At 37.0% G+C, this 19,545-nt stretch overlaps 1 protein-coding gene across 1 annotated transcript; it reads right to left on the minus strand.

Moving 5' to 3' along the window:
• Nucleotides 1–1,153: 1,153 nt before the first annotated feature.
• LOC109237637 (sterol 3-beta-glucosyltransferase UGT80A2-like) lies at nucleotides 1,154–19,231 on the minus strand. The gene is made up of 14 exons (XM_019403961.1): nucleotides 18,597–19,231; nucleotides 16,775–16,953; nucleotides 15,414–15,656; nucleotides 14,990–15,101; nucleotides 9,968–10,138; nucleotides 8,732–8,795; nucleotides 8,458–8,515; nucleotides 8,182–8,359; nucleotides 3,396–3,526; nucleotides 2,998–3,100; nucleotides 2,816–2,892; nucleotides 2,097–2,144; nucleotides 1,861–2,010; nucleotides 1,154–1,608 (listed from the first exon to the last, which is right to left on the minus strand). Exons 1-14 carry the CDS (start codon nucleotides 18,760–18,762, stop codon nucleotides 1,435–1,437), a joined length of 1,854 nt encoding a protein of 617 aa, XP_019259506.1. The 5' UTR covers nucleotides 18,763–19,231; the 3' UTR covers nucleotides 1,154–1,434.
• Between the last annotated feature and the right edge of the window lie 314 nt (nucleotides 19,232–19,545).

Below are 19,545 nucleotides of genomic sequence, written 5' to 3' on the forward strand. Positions count from 1 at the left end.
TTTTTTAACTAATATAATTTATGTATTTTATGTGTTCAGATTTATAATTGTGTTTGTTGAGTTATATTAGGAGTCTATTGTGTTAATTGATTCACTTTCCGTTTAAAAACAGCTGAATAGACCATGAATTGCGCTATTTACGTTACTGTATTCACAAATACATATCGTGAATACAGTCGAATACAATAATCTGTCTAGCTGTAATCCCCTATTTCACGCCGTGAATACAATCGAACACAATAATCTGTCTAGTTGTAATCCCCTATTTCACGCCGAGAAATGCTACTGTATTCATGAATACAGTAGCTTAAATACATCGAATACACTCCAAAAAAACCTGAAAACATAGCTATAGGAAGTAATATAGTAAATGGTAGCTACAACTAGCTAATAACCACTAAAACATAGTGATTTCTGAAAGTTTCTCAATATTTTTCGCAGATTTTAAAAACAAAATCTTAAAACCCCAAAAATATCTCTAGAGTAGTTTATAAAGTTTTCCGCACACAAACTTCAAATTTATTTCAGGTAAAATGCATGTCCAAACATAATTTTAATCATCTTATTTTCAAAAACTCATATTTTCAAGTTTCGACCAAATGTATGTCCAAACTTTAGCTTAATGTATGAATCACTATTCTCTGAAAAACCAAAATAATGTATAGTCAATTAGATATAACCACTTATCTAAATAATCGAAAAGACTACAAATGAAACGCTAAAAGTATCTGAAAGTATGGGTTTCTTTCATACTCTACACAAAACTTCAAAAAAATAATTATGATTAAACAATTAAATATAACTTAATATAGTTTAATTCAAGTGTATGACGTTCCTTAATCCAGATGATGCCTATACCCCAATTTGTCTGGAAAAAGAAAACGCGTAAAGCAAAACAAGCTCCAAAACAGTGCGGACCTGTGACCTCTTATTGCTTAGGTTGTCTACTTTGGCAGTAGAGCAAAACCTTATTGGCGGACTATTCACTTGATTGTAATTTATACATAAGACACTGCAGACACCAATAAGCTCAAGTTGCTCTTTGTCTGACAATATTTATAGTACATGACTTTTGCACCATTTTCTCCGATCCAAGGAAAAATCAGCACCAGAACCGTGATACGCGCGATTCATCAAGGTTTACATTGTCAAGTCATTGAAAGCGAGAGAGTTTAGGGATATGAAAACCAACATTTCCATCCATAACTTCCTTTGCTACAAAATATTACCGCCCATAACTCCTCTCACTCCATTTTAAACAAACACCAAACTACATTATCAAAATTACAATCAATATCAGGGATATGTTTCATCATGAGTGTTGGATCCTAAATTTTTATGGATATCTTTGTTGCCGAGGTTACAATTCCAACAAGCTGTTCTATCTCTACAACATCATTGATCACACAGAAGTAGACTTCAAATGTAAAAAAATTAGGCGTGACCAAAACAGCGACTTAGGGAAAAGAAATGGTGAGGACGAGGTGAGACCTCAGGCTTAGGCTCAAGTGATTCTCGAGGGAAATGTTTATAGAATGCTTTCACAGCCCCAGTCACTCCGTCCTCATTCTCCATGGCTTTTGCTAGTTCTACAGCACGTTCTTTTACCTGCACATCACAAAAGTATATTGACCAGCATGTATCATGGCTTTGGACCACTCAAATATTTTTGTATCTGGTTCTATATAGACGATCACACTAAATATTAACTCAGAGAATTCTTCACTTGGTCACCTCATGAAATATTCCCCATGTTTGACAGACGAAAATATCTTTTGAAAAAAAAAAAAAGCAAACCAAATATGGATGTCCCTCCAGAAATAGCCGATTGAAAAAGAAACACTATGGAAAACTACCTACCTTTGGATCTAGCATGAAGCGGATGGCAGCAACCAGCTTTTCAAGTGAGAACTCATCCACGGAGATGGGAGCAGGGCCAACTCCCCTAGCATGCACACGTTCACCCCAAAAGGGTTGATCCCCAAAGAAAGGTACCACAGTCGTTGGGCACTGAAAAACATTCATGTGTTATCATTCAAAGTAAGCCACTAAAACAATCTAAAGGATTACAGTCATGTATGAAATCAAATAATTACCGCGGCTTTAAGTCCAGCAGCGGTTGTTCCAGCACCTCCATGATGCACCTGGAAGAATGAACAATAAAATCTCCACATATCAGTGGCTGCTATGATTAAAAGGTCAAACAAATTTACTTATAACGGATGTTAGAACAACTACTTTATCAAGTTGAGGGGAGGCTAAAGTTGATGCACATATGGCTTGGACATGAAAGCAGTTCATTTTCTGTCCCAATACAGTATGCACTATATCAGATAAAGGGTTTCCATTGATTTTATTCAATAACAGTCAAACTCATATTCAATTTTCGCGTAAAGTAAAGATTAAGCTGCCCGTGAAGTATAGATTAACCTGCCATAACCCAAACGCTTTAGGATAATAAGCAGAATTACCTTTTGCAGCCATGAAAAGAAAATTAAACAAAGCTTAAATTATAGGGTAAACAGCAATAGGAACTAAGCAAGACTTAAACTGGACCAATGAACTAAGTGGATCACCCAAGGAGTTCCATAATAAAGTATGTTTGTGATAGAGGAGATACAAAGACCTCTAAAGGTGGACTGAATCACCCTTTATCAACTCAAACAATTTATTGCACAACCATATCATAGATCATCAATCTAAAATTCAGTCTTTTAACAGTGTAAGATGAAAAGGTGGAGGAGCAGGCGTGTATGCAGGGGTACGTCCAAATTCAGATAAAAACAGACCAATAAACTGAGTAAAGAGGTTATACCACAGCAGCACATTGCAGGAATAGCCAATCATGAGGGCAATTATCCAACAGGTACACAAAATCCTTTGGCTCCTTCACTGAGATAACACGAAATAGTCTTATCAGCCAATATAATCGATCATAAACCTTGTGAATTGCAGTAGGTTTTTTTGGTGTGACAACTAACAAAAATAAGTACTTACAGTTCCCAAGGCCACCCCAGCCTTTGTTAATGATACCTCTTTGTCCAGTCATTTCCAGAGCTTGAACAATTATCTCGGTCATTTTTTCAGGTTCTTGAACAGGCTGTGAAAAACACTTAATATCTTGAGAAAATTGTCACTGAAAGGTCAGCACAATACTTCAAAAGCCCATTAAATTAGCATAACATTTCAGTTGATTTTGAATCCCATGTAGGTATGTAGACTCATGGGTAGCAACAAAGACATTAATGGCGGTTATTGAAATACATACAGGACTTTAAAAAGTAAGCATGATACTTGAGAAGCCGACTTAAATGAGTATAAAATTTCAGTTGATTTTGAATTCCATGTAGCTTACACTCATAGTAGCAAAAGGAAATTAGCAGTGGTTAACTTACAAGACTTCCAAAGCCAATATAGATAGGCTTTTCACCATCTTCAAGCCATTTAACGAGTTCTTCTGGGGGTTCATAATTGGAAGCAAGGTCTAGGAAGCAAAAGCCCACCACGTCAATTTTTGGGCCCCAATCTGCAGATCACCCAGTAGAAAGAAGTGTTAGTGAAACAGCATGTTCTGCTGCCAGTTCCCTCGGTAATAAGAAAAACACCAAAATGATACATGGACAACTCATTAGTGACAATTCAACAATCATGTTCAAAGGGAAAATGGAGAAAGCCAGAAGCTTTATCTTCTAAGGATATCTACTTGCAGAACATACAGTAACCTTTGTGATGCAGCATTTCATCATTATCAAAAAGAATAGCAGCATGTTACACTCAGAGGTGCACTTTCTTTGTTTCATAAGGCACCTATCTCGGATTAGTTATGCGAAGAAGTGAATCAATAACAGTTATAGAGTAACGAACTTAGCAACTTAGAAGCTAAGAAGAAACTTGAATGCTGAAAAAGGCAACATCTAGCTAAGACATATATACGTACGAATAAAAGACATACTAAGAGTAGGAAGCCGGAGAAATCTCCAACTTTCTTAATCAAATTTCTGTAGTCATGAATCAACAGAAAAATATGCACATTAGTTTTGGAAAAATACTAGAAAGTGAATTTAAAACATATCAAAGGAAAAGAAGCAATTAGATAGAGGAAGCAGATACAACTATTTCAGCTGTATTATCCTTTCCCTCAGTATGAGCAAGGTCACTATGAGCAAGGAAAGTTTCAAGTACCTCAGATCTATAATCTAAGGTAATGGTGAGATTAACGAGGATTTCACACATCGAATTGGAGCGGGATGGATGAAATGGAGGCTAGGTTCCGCGGTTTTGTGTGATAAGAAGGTGCCACCAAAACTTAAGGGTAAGTTCTACAGAGTAGTGGTTAGACCTACTATGTTGTAGAGTGTTGGCCTATTAAGAACACAGCCATGTCCGGAAGATGAAAGTAGCACAAAATGAGGATGTTGATATGGGTGTGCGGGCATACCAGGTTAGATAAGATAAGGAATGTTGATACTCGGGAGGGAGTGTCCCCCGTGGAGGACAAGATGCGGGAAGCTAGGTTGAGATGCTACGGGCATGTGAAGAGAAGGTGCATTAATACCCATATGAGAAGCTGTGAGGGGTTGCTCATGGTGGGGCTGAGGAATGGTAGAGGTAGGCCGAAAAAGTATTAGGAACAGGTGATTAGGCATGACATGGCGCAACTCCAGCTTACTGAGGACATGACCCTTGATAGGAGGGTATGGAGGTTGAGAATTAAGGTAGAAGGTTAGTGGATAAGCAGGCGTGTCTCATTTTCATGCCAGCAGCATTAGCATTAGTCTCGTATTTTCGTTTCTCCTTATCCGCTGATCTCTTTTACTATATGTTCCTTTCACTTCGAATAATCTATCATCTTATCACCTTTGCTTGTTGTTGTTGTTGTTGATACTTCTTGTTTCTACTTCTTTTTCATTTTTTTCTTGAGCCGGGGGTCTTTTGGAAACAGCCTCTCTACCTTCGTAAGGTAGGGGTAAGGTCTGCGTACACTCCACCCTCCCCAGACCCCACTTTGTGGGAAGACCCCACTTTGTGGGATTACACTGGGTTTGTTGTTGTTTTTATTACCAAGGTAGGGGTACATTCCACCCACCCCAAACCCCACTTTGTGGGATTACGCTGGGTTTATCACCGTTAATCAACTTTGTGATTAGTCACTTTTGCCATTTGAAATTCCTTGCTCAAAACTCCAATTTTCTCTTTTTTGCTTTTTCCTAGTCTAGCTTTGGATCAAAGCAAGATATTAATTTTCTTTACTCTACTAAGATTTCTAAGCATTCTGTATTTACAGATCTATCAATAAAACAGCTATCCCGATCAACTAGGGGTGTGCATTCAATTTATCGATTCGATTTTGACCCTTATCGATAATTACTTATCGATTATCGATTTGTACATATGCTTATCGTTATCGTTTCAATAAGGTTTCGATTTTGATTTATCGATTCGGCGATTACACCAATAAGAAAATTCGCGGGATTCCACGGAAAGTATATCGCTATAAACACGCCTACCTAATATGGACAAAAAGAAGCTAAATAAGACGAACACCGTTTATAACATAAAAATTGTATCAACAAGCACATGCAACGAAACTAAAGTAAGGGATCAAATGTATGCCACCAACACTCCAACAGTATAAAAAAAACAAAAACAAAATACATCATCACGGCTAATTTTGTTTTCCATTAATTTGAACTTCATTCCCTTGAGCTTTAAATATGATCATTCCTTAAATGTGGTAGAGGAAATAATAGGGTTAGGGACTTAGGGTAAAGGAAAGGGTATTATAGAATAAGGGTAAAAAAAAAAAAAGTCTTTTTAGTATATCTTATCGGTTTATCGATAAACCGATAACCGAAGAGGACAAAATCGAAATCGAAATCGATAACTCGATAAGAAAAATTTCGAAATCGAAATTACGGTAAATCGATAAACCGATAACAAATAATCGATTCGATTTATCGATAAACCGATTCGAATGCACACCCCTACAATCAACCTTTTAAACATGAAGAATCATCCTTGCCTTACTATGGTCTGAGCCATGTCTGAGCTCTTCCGTTGGCTGTGGTTTGAATTGTAGAAGGCTAGTATCCTTGGAAGGCACATTCGAACTAATCCATAACATAGTTGGACTTAGAGCACCCCCCCCCCCCACAAACAAAACTCCCTAAGCCAGGAGCTCAATAGCAGCCCTTCATCTTGCTTCCTTGAACCCTCAACCTTATAGTTGGAAATGGATGGTCCTTAAGGCTAGGCTATTCCTCCCTGGTACAAGAAGTTGGTAGTAATAACTAACTACTACTGTGAGACCATCTTGAGAATGGGATATACGTCTCTGTCTGAGAGAGAGAGAGAGAGAGAGAGAGAGAGAGAGAGAGAGGGACGGGGGGGGGGGAGGGGAGCGCGGGATAGAGGCAGAGGGAGCTAGATAGGTGACGAAAAATAACAGTAGTCCCAAAAGAAGGAGAGGGTGCTCTTTTTCTAGTACAGAAGAGAAGAATACTATCTGGGTTTCTTGGCAGGTCCTTCTTAACAGCGAAATACTACCTTCGTGTTTTGTGTCTCCACAACAAGTGGAAACTACATTTGTTACTTCAAATCAGACGTAAGCTTACGGAGCATCAGGCATAACATAGAGATGCAAAATTTTAAAATGCTTGTTTCCAGAATTTTGTAAATAGAAAAGAAAGAAATAACAGAAACATTTCATCAGCACGTGAACACAATAATAATCACCAAAGTATTATTTTCAGAACCAACTAGAAGAGAGACAAATGATCACAGATTCCTACCAATTCTTACATGAATCTCTCTTAATGAACAGGTTCGCTTCCCTATCCAACCGTGGAGTAGGACTTGCTAATTGGTCACAAATGAGAAGAGTTGGTAACTAAGCATTTCCAGTGCAGGTTCTAACTAACAAGTATAGTGTACTATTATCCTGCCTCTACTCCCATATAACTCGAAAACTAATCCTTGATAAAGCCCCCAAAACTTCTTCAAGTATGCTTCTCAAATAATAGAACAGCACCAAATAGTCCCCAGCGAACTCCCACCCAACTTCAACTCCTATCTCAACAATCAAATATGGCGGCAAGTTCTGTTTATATATATGCCAAGAAAGAGAAATCATTCAACTACGGACTATTAAAAGCAGCTTGGAAGCACTTCAAAACAGTCTTGTATTTTCTCACAAGTATACCATATGTGAGAATACTTGTGTAGTTCCCAACACCGAGAATATCCCTTTGCCAAGATGATAAACTAAACTAATGAAGCAGCAAATTTCATTTATCCATTGATACAGACCCACTGGTTATCTATGGGAAAGAGAAGATTTACATTCATCCTATGAGAAACAGGAGAGAGATCCTACAACAATTAAAATGAACTTAACTATTGAAGGTATAAGAGACAAGATTAAAAGGCCTAATGAATTAAAACAGAAAGTAAAAATGACATATAACTTAATGAGTCATTCTTGACCTTCCATTACCATTACAGAGTCTTCTCTTGTTTCTACTTTTGGGAAGTAACATCTCCTTCTGACTTTAAAACCTTTTTCTTATTTTTGACTAAATTCGTATTTAGTGTTGTGTCTACCTCTAACCAAAGCTCAGTCATTTCAATGTCGATTAAAGGAAAGAGAATACAGAAGCTTGTTGAACCCGAAATATTTCGGCTTATTACATGGTCATAACATGAAACAGCTTCCAATTAAATGCGAAATTTGTTTTCGAATATGACCCAAACCTACACATTATTTGGTCTAAACTGACCATCTGAAGCACATTACAAAGACGAATCTAGAATGAGAACGGATATACCATTCCATTAAATTTCAACTATCAACTTTTAAGCAATGAGTGTTCTCATGACCTAACAAAAAGTGAAGTAACTAAAAGGGCAGACAGGTTGGGCAAAAACATCCCAGAATTTTCTATGAAAGACCATTAAGCTATGCAAAGAATGAACCATATACAATTTAGGGTGCATCTCAACCATGAAACTCACAAGGTAGAGACTACTGCAAGATATTTAGAAAGAGACCTTTGGGTTTAGGAACTAGGTGCAGACTCCATATATTAAGCTATACAAAGAATGAACCATATACGATTTACGGTGCATCTCAACCATGAAACTCACAAGGTAGAGACTACTGCAAGATATTTAGAAAGAGACCTTTGGGTTTAGGAACTAGGTGCGGACTCCATATATAACCATAAGGCACATCTGGATGAAAACTGTTGGAGTTACTCAAATAAGTTACTGGCCTTAGCTTCAACTTTTTCTTCCTGAAGTCATTTACCACATCTCGAATCCCAAGCCAGATCAGTCCATCAACGACTTGATATGATAGCTGCACCAGGCATTCAGAGATTAAAGATACAGACGATACAGAAGGACTATCAAGTGAAGTCAAAATGCTAAAGAAAATGAATATCATCAAACACTCACTCTATAACCAACTGCCTGTTTGACACGAGAGAGAGGATGTGGAAACTCACTAGTAGGCCTGCCAGGGAATTAAAGCAGGAAACTTAAAAAGAGTAGAAAGGTCACATGTTACAAGAAACTGTATAATCATACCCATATAGAAAGAACAAGATTTGCAAGAAACTGTGAAAAAAAATCTATTTTTGACCAGTAAGCATTCAGAGTTCTCACTGGAGCCACTTGATTGCAAATAGAGTATATTAGGAGTTGGAAAGCAACGAAATAGACCACTTACGTCCATGGCATCGTGAAAAATATATGCAATGGCACTTTCAGGGCCTCTGCTACATGCATATGTCCTAAACAAAGCAAAGGATAAGATAAATCACGCACAAATATGTGGGAAATTTTGCTCGATCTAACATATCATCAATTGTGATAAAATTCAGCAGATATATATGTACTTTTAAACCAAAAACTTTTCCAACTAAATAAAAGTAGAGTTAAATTACCACAATTTCTTCCACATGCCAGCAATACTGGCAGAAAGCACCCGTGACAAGGGAGTCATTGGCATATCAACCAAGTTATGCGGATCGAAATGTCAAATTTCTGCCAACTTTGTGAAACTAATGTCTCGTATAAATACAACATCGGCAAGGAAAGGTTTAAATACTACATTGCAGATTTTTCCATGCATTTTTCCATGCAGTAATCAACCGATTTGCTTTACGTATGAGCAATCAGCAATGTTATCCAAACCTAAAGCTTTGACCAAATTTTTCATCACTTCCAATATGACTAGTGCAAATTGACGTCTTTAAAATCAATCAATCAGATATATTACACAACCAAAACAATGTAAGACAAATCACTTGATAATGAGGTTGAGATAGTACTTGTCACGACCCAACCATTGGCATGGAATAAGATAACAACTAAGAGTGGAAATATTTTCACAGTCTCAATAACTAACTCCAAAATAAGGATAAAGTTTCAAAATCCTATCTTTAGCAGAATATGAAAAATTACAAACGCACAGCTTTGACTGCAAGAGTTCAACATGAGTACAGAAGATCTGGAAAATATCTGCTAGCGCTTGCGCTGCCATCAGGAGTGTGTTCCTTGCTCAAAAGTTCTAATATACGGAGAAGTAGAGCGCAGTTATAGTCTAATAGTTGCTATATCCACGGACCTGAAGGAGAGGAATCAGTATATCTCTGAAACTTTGAATCTCATATACTGCGGTCTTTGTTTGTGCTTACAAAACCCCACTGTATAAATAGATGGAATTTATTTTTTGACATCACGAGTTGTTCAAAAGTATTCAAGAACCAATCCTTTTGACGTATGCAATATAAAAATAGGGAATGATGATGTACACTTATCCTGAGCAACAACTTGAAGGTAAACTTACAACACAAGCAACGTTTATAAAAGCATGAGTAGTTCATATCACAATTTATCAAGCTGACGGTTGGTTAAACCTTTTTCCAAAAAAAAAAAAAAAGCATCAAGCGGATAGTCTTACCATATGCAGGAGGATTGGCAATAATGGCATTTACTTTGAATGGAACATTGGACTCTGGATCAGGATCTACGCATGCAGGTAACAAGGAGAATACGATATCTTTTATCTGATTTCGTTGAATATGTATTTCAGAAGGTCCAGATGGCAAAAACCCTTTATTCTTTACCATGTCTGCAAAAACATATACGCAGTGATCAAATTTGCTGATTATGCATTCTAAATTTGATTGGGAGCAATTCATAACCACAAGTAACAAGGAGAGAGAGAGAGAGAAGCATTAACCAGTTTCGACTATGCACATAACAAGGTTGTGAAATACAATACAATCCAACCAGGACACTTTTGTTATCAGCACCCAACTTAATAAGTGAAATTGTGTAATGCTAATAATGGAATTTCTCTGTTTCAATACAAGATATAGGCAGAAAGGCGAGTCAGCCTGAGCACAGACAAATGGCATATATCTACAACTACGGGGTAGAAGTTGGTGATTCAAATGATCTCTTGTTTTCTGCATCCAAAAGCCCCAATAATGAGGATACAATTTCCAAGCTTGAGTATAACACTTGTAGATTTCAGTCCTAATGACTACCAAAACGTATCTCATATGAACAGCAAACCAGATCCGAAAGATCAAAAGCCATCGGAAGAGATTGTTGACAAGTGCAGTCCTTCATTTCTCCAAAATGCACACAAAAAGAAATAAGAAAATGCTATGAACAAGCTTACTCGTTCTCTTAGCTACTAGCTGTACACAGTAGTACAGTACAGGACACAACACAAATCTTGTTCCTCTAAGTTGCAAACAACTTCCAAGGGAACTCTCCAGCATGTTTTACTACACGATGCAAAACTGGGAAGCATAGTACTTGGTAGCCACTCACTCCTTTGATAAAGTGCTACTACTTTATTTGTTGCCGGATCTAAGCCTCGTATATAAGTAGTGTTCTACAAATACTACGGTTGCTTATCAGGCGGATTGGGCGGTTATTTACTCTTAACGGTTTGGCTTAGCGGTTATCGGCTTTTAAATGTATTAACCCCCTAGCCACCCAATAAGATATCGGGCGGATTGGTATCGGTTTAGATCTTATCGGACGGTTATCGGGCGGTTTATCGGCCTAATTCAATGTATATTGCGTGCATTAATTATTTGCTGACCGCTGTGACTCAAAATAAAATTCCTACGCTCAGCAGACTACATTCCAGTCTATAGAATACAAATAGATGAGTCCATGACAAGGGTTCAAGGCTTACTATTCCAACAAACAAACTAAGGTATTCTGCATTCCCCTGCTACAGTTAACACAACTCATATTGAAATTAGTCACACGTCTCAACCGAATGATCTTAGAACCCGAAATTCACCAAACATGTATATAAACCATAGCTAATCTATAGTGTGAAAAAGTCCTTGTTTCAATGAGTCTTGGCTGACTAAACTGGATGGTCGCAGGTTCTTAAATAAGGCCTGCATCATTAGAAACCTTGAGAAAGATTTAAATCCAAATGGAACAGCTTCAGACCCATGGAAACTGTGCCTTTCCAGTAACCCTGAACCAGCACGCCTTTCCAGTACTCCAAGCAAACACAATGGACCGACACCTAGTTGGAAACTTCAATATCCCAGCAGCCCTAAGTCCATTACATCCCAAAGCAGACTGCCCGTTTGGCCAAGCTGCAAAAATCAGCTTATTTTGAGAAGTGCTTTTTCTCAAAAGTACTTTTGGTGAGAAGCAGTTTGTGTTTGGCGAATGGATTTCAAAAGTACTTCTGAGCAGCAATTAGTGTTTGGCCAAGCTTTAAAAAACTGCTTTTAAGTGTATTTTTCTCAAAAGTGCTTTTCAAAAAAGTGCTTTTGGAAAGAAGCTACTTTTTTCTGCTTCTCCAAAACTGCTTCTGCTTCTCCTCAAAAGCACTTTTTTTTCTTTCAAAAGCTTGTCCAAACACCTTAATTTTAGAAAAAAAGCACTTTTGACCCAAAAAAAGTACTTCTGCCTCAAAAGAAGCTTGGCCAAACAGGCTAGTACATTACAGATGAGTCCAGAATAAATATGTTTGTTAACGCCTAGAATACAAATTCTGAAATATATATTCTTAACGGGTTAAGAGATTATCCGTTAAGAAAATTGAATAATCCGCCCCCAAACCGATAAGCCGTTAATAAAAAAATTTCAATCCGTTCCCGTCGTAAGCCGTTAACACGATACCAATAAGCCATTAAGCTTCGGTTTCGGTTCGGTTTTGAATACCCCTAACAAATACCTCCAGACAAGTCATCTAGTCTAGCAGGAACCTCATGGGTGCATCAAAAATTAATTAAAAACAAATTTTATATGTATGAAATCATGTGACACCCCTTGAAAGGCTATTCTATTTCTTACTCTTAAGTACACACGTAAGAGCCAAACAAGCTACATCGTGTGGTCTACACTGTCTGAAGTCCAACTAAACAGCACATCCTTTACTATAATTTGCATTGCCCGTTGTTTCCAAACAGCACGTCCACCCAGCATTATAACAGTAAGTGATCCACATGTGTTCTCCTTAACAACAGTTAAACATGTAGCACCAGCTATCTCCCTCCTCCTATCCTCCTCCTGAAATTTCCAGCTGTGAGGGTGAACCTCCGTGCGCTACCGATCAAGTGAAGAAAACAGTATCCTCTCTTCTTAAAAGCTGGTGGTAGGAGGACTTCGCCGAAAAAACCCTGCTTCCCCTTCTGTATCATTTCCAAGTACATTGGATACAACAAAGAAGACAAGCTCCTATGTAGGTCCAATTTCTCAATCCTCTACCGCTACATTTAGGATTCTCATCTCACCCATCACCACTTTTACTACACCAGCAACACCCAGTTCAAGTATCCCCAACCTTGAGACTCTAAAAATTGAAATCCAATGAATTTTAATACGACCAACCCTAAGGAGGTGCAAAAGAGTTTGAAGGATTAACAAGCCCTCCATCGTTTGGTTCATACACAGAGTTATGCCAGGATTATAATGCAGGGATTGTAATACTAGTACCAGGATTAATGATCCTTGGATTATCAAGTGCTGACCAAGTTCCGTTCATTGCATTCGAAATGGCTTCGCTGTTTATAGTAAAAAACATGTTTGGTTTTAAGTTGAAGTTTTGTTTACAGTTTTATCCTTATTTTTAAGGGAAACATGAGAAAAAAAGAGGTGGTCAAGGAAATTCTGGTCTTTTAGGTGTTTTATCCTATGCTTACTAATCCCGTATTAGAAACTCCTGTTGAATCCGGTATAAAATAATACCAAAATTGTGGAATAAAATAATGTTTGATATTGCTTATACCAAAAACAAAGATCCAACCAAACGGGGGTAAAATAATTCTAAATTGTATACAGGGATTATTTCTCTAAACCTGTAACCAAACGACCTCTTAGAGTTCTGACTTCATCATAGCACCATGAGGTAGACATCCTTACAAATATAGTCTCTCTCCATTCTGAGACATTCCAAAATGCTCGACACTGTTTCACTAATGTCATTTTAAACAACTTCCATCTTAAAACCCTATCCTAGCTAAATAGATTCATGAATTGGAAGGGGCAAACTAATGATACTGACAATGATAATGTTAATGGAGGTGATGATGATGTAGTAATAGTGACAGTAACAATAACAACAACATTTACTATTTTTTTAATTTATTATTTTTAAACATATTTATAGGTCTATTAAGTTTTATAAAAGTTAAAAACTGTTTACTGTTTTGGCCTTTTGGGGCCTCTGTGACCAAAGACCAATCGACAAGGTTAACAAATTAAAAAGAAAAAGATATAAAAGGATATACATGTTAAGCTATGATGAATTAGGGTGTTGATCTAGTGGTAAGAGCACAACAAGAGATGTGTAGGTTAGCCGCACTTCACGGGTTCAAACCTTGCCGCAGACAAAAGCATGGTATTTAAGTGGAAAAGGGTAGAGGGGCAGGCCCATTTCTACCGAGTTCGAACCATGGAACCATGCGCCACGGGCCCTCGGGATTTCTCGGTTATAAAATAAAAAATAAGAAAATGATGACTTGGGGAGCACATAATGAGATCATCCAACCAGTATTGATGCTCAATTCTTTCAAGATATGCAGTGAACTAGTTGTAGCTACAAAAGCAAAACTGGTTTAAACATCCGTCTTGAGTTAAAATTTTCAGCCCCTTACCTTATTTACAAGGAAGCATATTTATTCTTCAGATTGTTTTCATTTTTTTATATGGTTCTTCAAATTGTTTCTATTCACAGTAGAGTTAGAAATCCTGAAACCACGTTGATAAAGCAATTGGAAGTCGACACCGCTATGCCCCATGGAAACACTGTTTGAAGGGTCAAAACCACTTCTACGATTTTCTTAGATAAGGTAATAGATTTCATTATAAGGGGCAAAACATGCCTGTTACTTCTATGATGAAACAGCCTTGCTGGGTTGATCTTTATTCTATTGCAGAAAGTTCTACAGGTTTTTTCATGCTTCCACATTTTTATTCTTCCCATATGATTTCTTCTTTCTGGTTTTGGGTCTCAAATTTCCAGGGTAAAAACAAGGAAACAGTAAAATGCTTTCAACCTTGAGTCAAACGTGCCTCGAGGCTTCACATCCAAAATCACACTTGACGTAAGTACTTTCCTAAATGCTTCGTGGCTGAAAGCTGAAGCTAATTGCATTACCAACTCGGTGACCAGTAGTTTTAAAACAAACAAGTAACTTGACTAATGTCAGAGTTCAAGGATTGAATTAGCTTTCTACAAGCACATTTACTTTTATTAGATTCTTACAAAGAACGAAAACATGTTACCAAAAAGACAATATGATAAAGCTCTGAGGTAGGTATATACCATGAGCCCCTCAACTCAAGTACAAACCATTTTAAGGGCACTAGACAGAAATTAAGTTGCAAAATATTTTTAGTGGTGGTTTATATGCTTGACTAAAACCTGAATATGAGAAATATGACATAATGAAAAGGCCAGTGGATAAGGTTTTCAGAGAAGATTACTCACAAGCAGCAAGAACTTTTGGATCTCCACCTAGAGGATAAAATTCCAATCCAGCATTCAAGACGAACTCTCTAAAATTGGCATGAGTTGCTAGTCTCACCCTATGACCACTTTCCTGCAAAAGAAATTTCCACTTCCAAGTTATAATATGCCTATTATTTGACTTCAAAGTTAACAGGAATAATTATCAAAGACTCGTCCAGCAAATGCCACAGATGTTATTTTCCTAAACAAACATTGATATCATTATTGCATACTCACATTGTAAAAGGATGCACATGTATCAGCCAGAAATTCATGGACTGGAAAGATATAAAAAGTTATCTCTAACTAATAGGAAAAGCAAGTGACTATGTTAACTAATAAAATGTAGTAAATTATTAAATTGCAGATGGTTGAGCTTGTTGAGTAGGAAGGGCAAGTAAACCTGAAACTTCTTCCCAATGGCAACAAAGGGTTGCACATCTCCCCTAGTCCCGACAATGAGCATAACAATTTGCAATGGAGGTAATTCTGGTGTATCAGCTACATCATTTGCGGCTTCAGCTGTAGCTCCATTGTAAACAACTCCAGTGCCAAAATCAAGTTTTTCGGGTTTAATATCCCCCGGAACTTCAAATTGCACAGTGCCGTCATCTTGAACAGTGGCAAGCCTATTGAACAATTTGAGCTGCAAATTTTAGGCTTTGTCACAAATTACAAGAACAGGCACAAGTTCATTAAAAACATCATGTCTGAAAGAAGATAGTTGTCTGGTAACAAGGAAGCTCCATCATTAAACTTTCCAGTGTATTACATGATAAAAGCAACTCAAACACACCCAAGTGATGGTAAATGAACAGAAGCCCAAGTAAATTAATTTATGGGACTTTAGCCCTTCTAAATGGAAGACAAAGTTGAAGGCTCTAAGAACAGGTGAACAGATAAGGTAGAAAGAGATCTGTGATTTCAGAACATTTAAATGTATCCAAGTTTACCTAGGGCTACCATGAGGAGTGATTAAGTATGTCCATGGGAAAATCATCTTCAGTATCCTTTGAAAGGCTGAAAAACTTATGTAAATCCCCACCTAACCAGGGGCAAAAAACTTGGAGCTTGACAAGCACCTAGACGACACGTAACATAAAAAATTAAACTACACACACTTTAACAAACATCTATACAAGCTAATACAGATATGGAGCTTGCTGTTTCGATCCAATGATTTAATTTGTGTATCTTCAGTGAACCCAAAGTAGGCCCCAATAATTAGCGTTTAGCAGCAAGTTCATTGGTTGCTTCAGAAAGGTACAAAAATCAAGCAAGTTACTTTCATATTCTTAGACAAGAAAACACCTGACCAGAAGGAAACAGGCATTATACTTTATTCACAAGATACTATTAAATATGCCTATTCAAAATGCTTGATATCAATCAGGGGCGGATGTAAGGTAAAAAAATCGGGTTCAATTGAACCCATAACTTTTGACGCGGAGCATAATTTTATGTGTAAAAATCACTAAAGTTGGAACAAATAGTAGATCTGAACCCATAGCTTTAAAAATATAACGGGTATAATACTAAAAGCTTTAAAGTTGAACCCATAGACTTTGAATCCTAGATCCGCCTCTGACATCAATCATGACGCAAACTAAAGGGTTTCATTCTAACAAAAAGATGTCCTGAAATAAATTTTAAGAAGATCTCAACAATGTGAGGCTTCTCCACCAATCCCTCAGCAAATCAAAAACAAATACAACATAGAACGTGTAAACAACTTCATAAACAATTTTGACATTTTACACCTGCCTTTTTTCTTAAAGGAACTTTATCATCAAAAAGCTTTGCTGCTAGCAGACCTAGAGCCCGATTCTGGTTTTGTTTGCGTCTTCCAGCTTTAACCGGCTGACGGATACCAAGTTCTGATATCTCCACCGGCTTTTCCACATTTGTAGTGCTAGGCCCAGCCGAATTCCCGTTAACAGATCCTGATCGAGGCGTATTAATATTGAGACACAAAATGAGTAACAAATAACTTAAGAATAGCCATCAAATAGTAAAATATGATATAACATATATTTGGAATTGATAAATCAATAATAGCATAAGTCCATAAAATAGTAACTAACTAGAAGCAGACTTCCTCCCAGTAGCCAATCAGAAGTTAGAATGACACCAAGCCAATCGCCCAAAGAAGGTCTATTCGGAATAAAAGTACTTCAGAATTTCTGTACGAAGTGATGCGCACTTTGACCGGGCACGGAGTTTAAGAAGTACAGAAAGACTTTTGAAACTTGTGGCCGAAAATAAGCCATAAATGTTTGTATGGCTATAAATCATCTCATTAAAGGTAAAATGGGAAGTTTAAAGTTAAATTATTTCTAAATATAGAAAGATATCATTCTTTCGAAATAGACTAAAAAGGATACTACATCACATAAATTGGGATAGAAAAGTACTAACTAGAAAGGAAAGCTCAAAGTATTCATGCATACATGCAAAGACGGATGTAGCTTACAGTCTATGGGTTCATCTGGACACCGTGTTTTCAACACCGGAGTACGGATATATATGTAAAAACCTATTAAAATCTAAACAAATGTTAGATTTGAACGCATAGTTTTAATAGTATAATGAGTTCAATACAAGTTTGAACCTATTAAATTAAAATCATAGATCCGCCTCTGCTTACACGCCATCCCGACATCAGATTCTCTTTCATTTGTGGAAACAAACATTAGCAAGGAAAGTCGATTCAATCAAAAAGGTGCTAGCCAAAGCAGAAGGTGATGATGCAAGGGAGGCAGTTCCCACCATGTAAAAGAATTCATGCACACAAGTTAGATGTCTATTTTAACATCACAAGTTTTGTGAAGCAATCATAGCACTAACCCTGTATAGAACCGCAATTTATCTATGCCAGGAAGCACAAAGATTAACCTTCTTTGTGCAAAATCTCTAGGTTGGTAATGAACAAAAGAAAACAAAACAAAACTTTAAGTACGTAATATTCAAGTGTGTTGACCATCTCATCTAAGCACACTTTCAATTACTTAATTGTGTTGTACGGGCCAAGCACAAAAAAATGGGTGACGATGAGACTCGAACTTAGGGCCTCTAACTGTGTTGTAATACCATGTTTGAGTATTTCATCTAAAAGCTTAGGTTGTTAGAGAGCACACCTTTATTTACTACTTAATTATGTCTTCAACACATAAAAAGTTAAGCACTTTTAGATATATATGTTCTTTCAATTGCTCCATCTACTTTCCAACAATACCAAGTCTAATGTGTATCGACAAGTAAGTATGATATTCAGACCCTTGTTTGAAAGGGCAAATAACTGCTGCAGATTTTAAAATATTGGCTAAACACCTAGCCAACTCAGCTTGAATAATTTTGGTCACATTCTTTTACTCGGACCACATTCACCCATAGCACGAACATCCATAGTCAGTGTCATACAAATGTTTGCACCAAGTCCAAAAGCAAATAAAATGACACCATTTTTTATTGGATAAGAAAAAGCAAATGACACATAATAATCAAGCAGGAAAATGCTAAACCGCAGCATTCCAAACCTTTGTCAGGAAAACATCAAAACAATGCCAGAGCAGAAAACAAATAGTACCTTCAACAATATTGATACTATTAACATCAGTCTCCTTGTGAGTTTCATTCCCATTATCACCCTGTACAATTTCCACTTCGAAATCAACCGGAACCTCGCCGGAATCAGCTGACGGACTCAACCGCCGATCAAGCCCATTATTATTCTTTTCCAATGAATCCGCCATTTGACAACAACCCAAAAGAAAGGAAAACCGACAACTGTAGTGTCTCTCCTGTTTTCCTTTTTCTTTTCCCACTTTAAAGGTGGGTATAGAAGAGAAACAGAATCTAAAAAAGCAGATAAAATGGGAATATAAGCAGATGGGTTTTTGTGGGGGGGGAAGAAAAGTAGGAGAAACTAATTAGGTAAGGGTAGACTTACTAGTACAACAAAAGTGATTTCATTAGGATTATAGAAATAGTATTTGGGGGAAGACGCTATGTGTAAATATATATAAGTGTGAAGAATTGGAAGAGAAAAAAGGGGGTGGCGGGGGAATACATGCAGAATTAGAAACAGAGAAAGAGAGAGCGGTTTGGGGGAGACACGTTATGTCCCCACGTACTGTGTTGTTTACGCACTATGTACAGATTTGTTTATTACTGCGACCCTTTTCCTTCGCAACATTTCCTTTTTGTTTTCCCTCTCCGACAGAATTGCACCCGGCACCGGCACCAAAATGGAAATTCCGAGGGCGTCTGCACTAAAAAAATATTTAATTCCTAAAAAAATTACTCATATTTACTATTCCTAATTGTTTCACCTTACGTGGCGATTTATACTAATGAATAGAACATAAAATTAGTAAAATAAAAAATTATGTTTAATATTTAAATAAATAAATAAAAAGAAAGCAACATAATATGAAAAAGTTACAAAATTATATGGAAGCATATCATAATCAACACGTTGGAAGATTGAAAAATGAGAATAAAAGAAATAAAAGAGAAATAATGTATGTAAAAAG

The sequence above is a fragment of the Nicotiana attenuata genome, unplaced genomic scaffold, assembly GCF_001879085.1.
Source record: "Nicotiana attenuata strain UT unplaced genomic scaffold, NIATTr2, whole genome shotgun sequence".
Taxonomy (NCBI): domain Eukaryota; kingdom Viridiplantae; phylum Streptophyta; class Magnoliopsida; order Solanales; family Solanaceae; genus Nicotiana; species Nicotiana attenuata.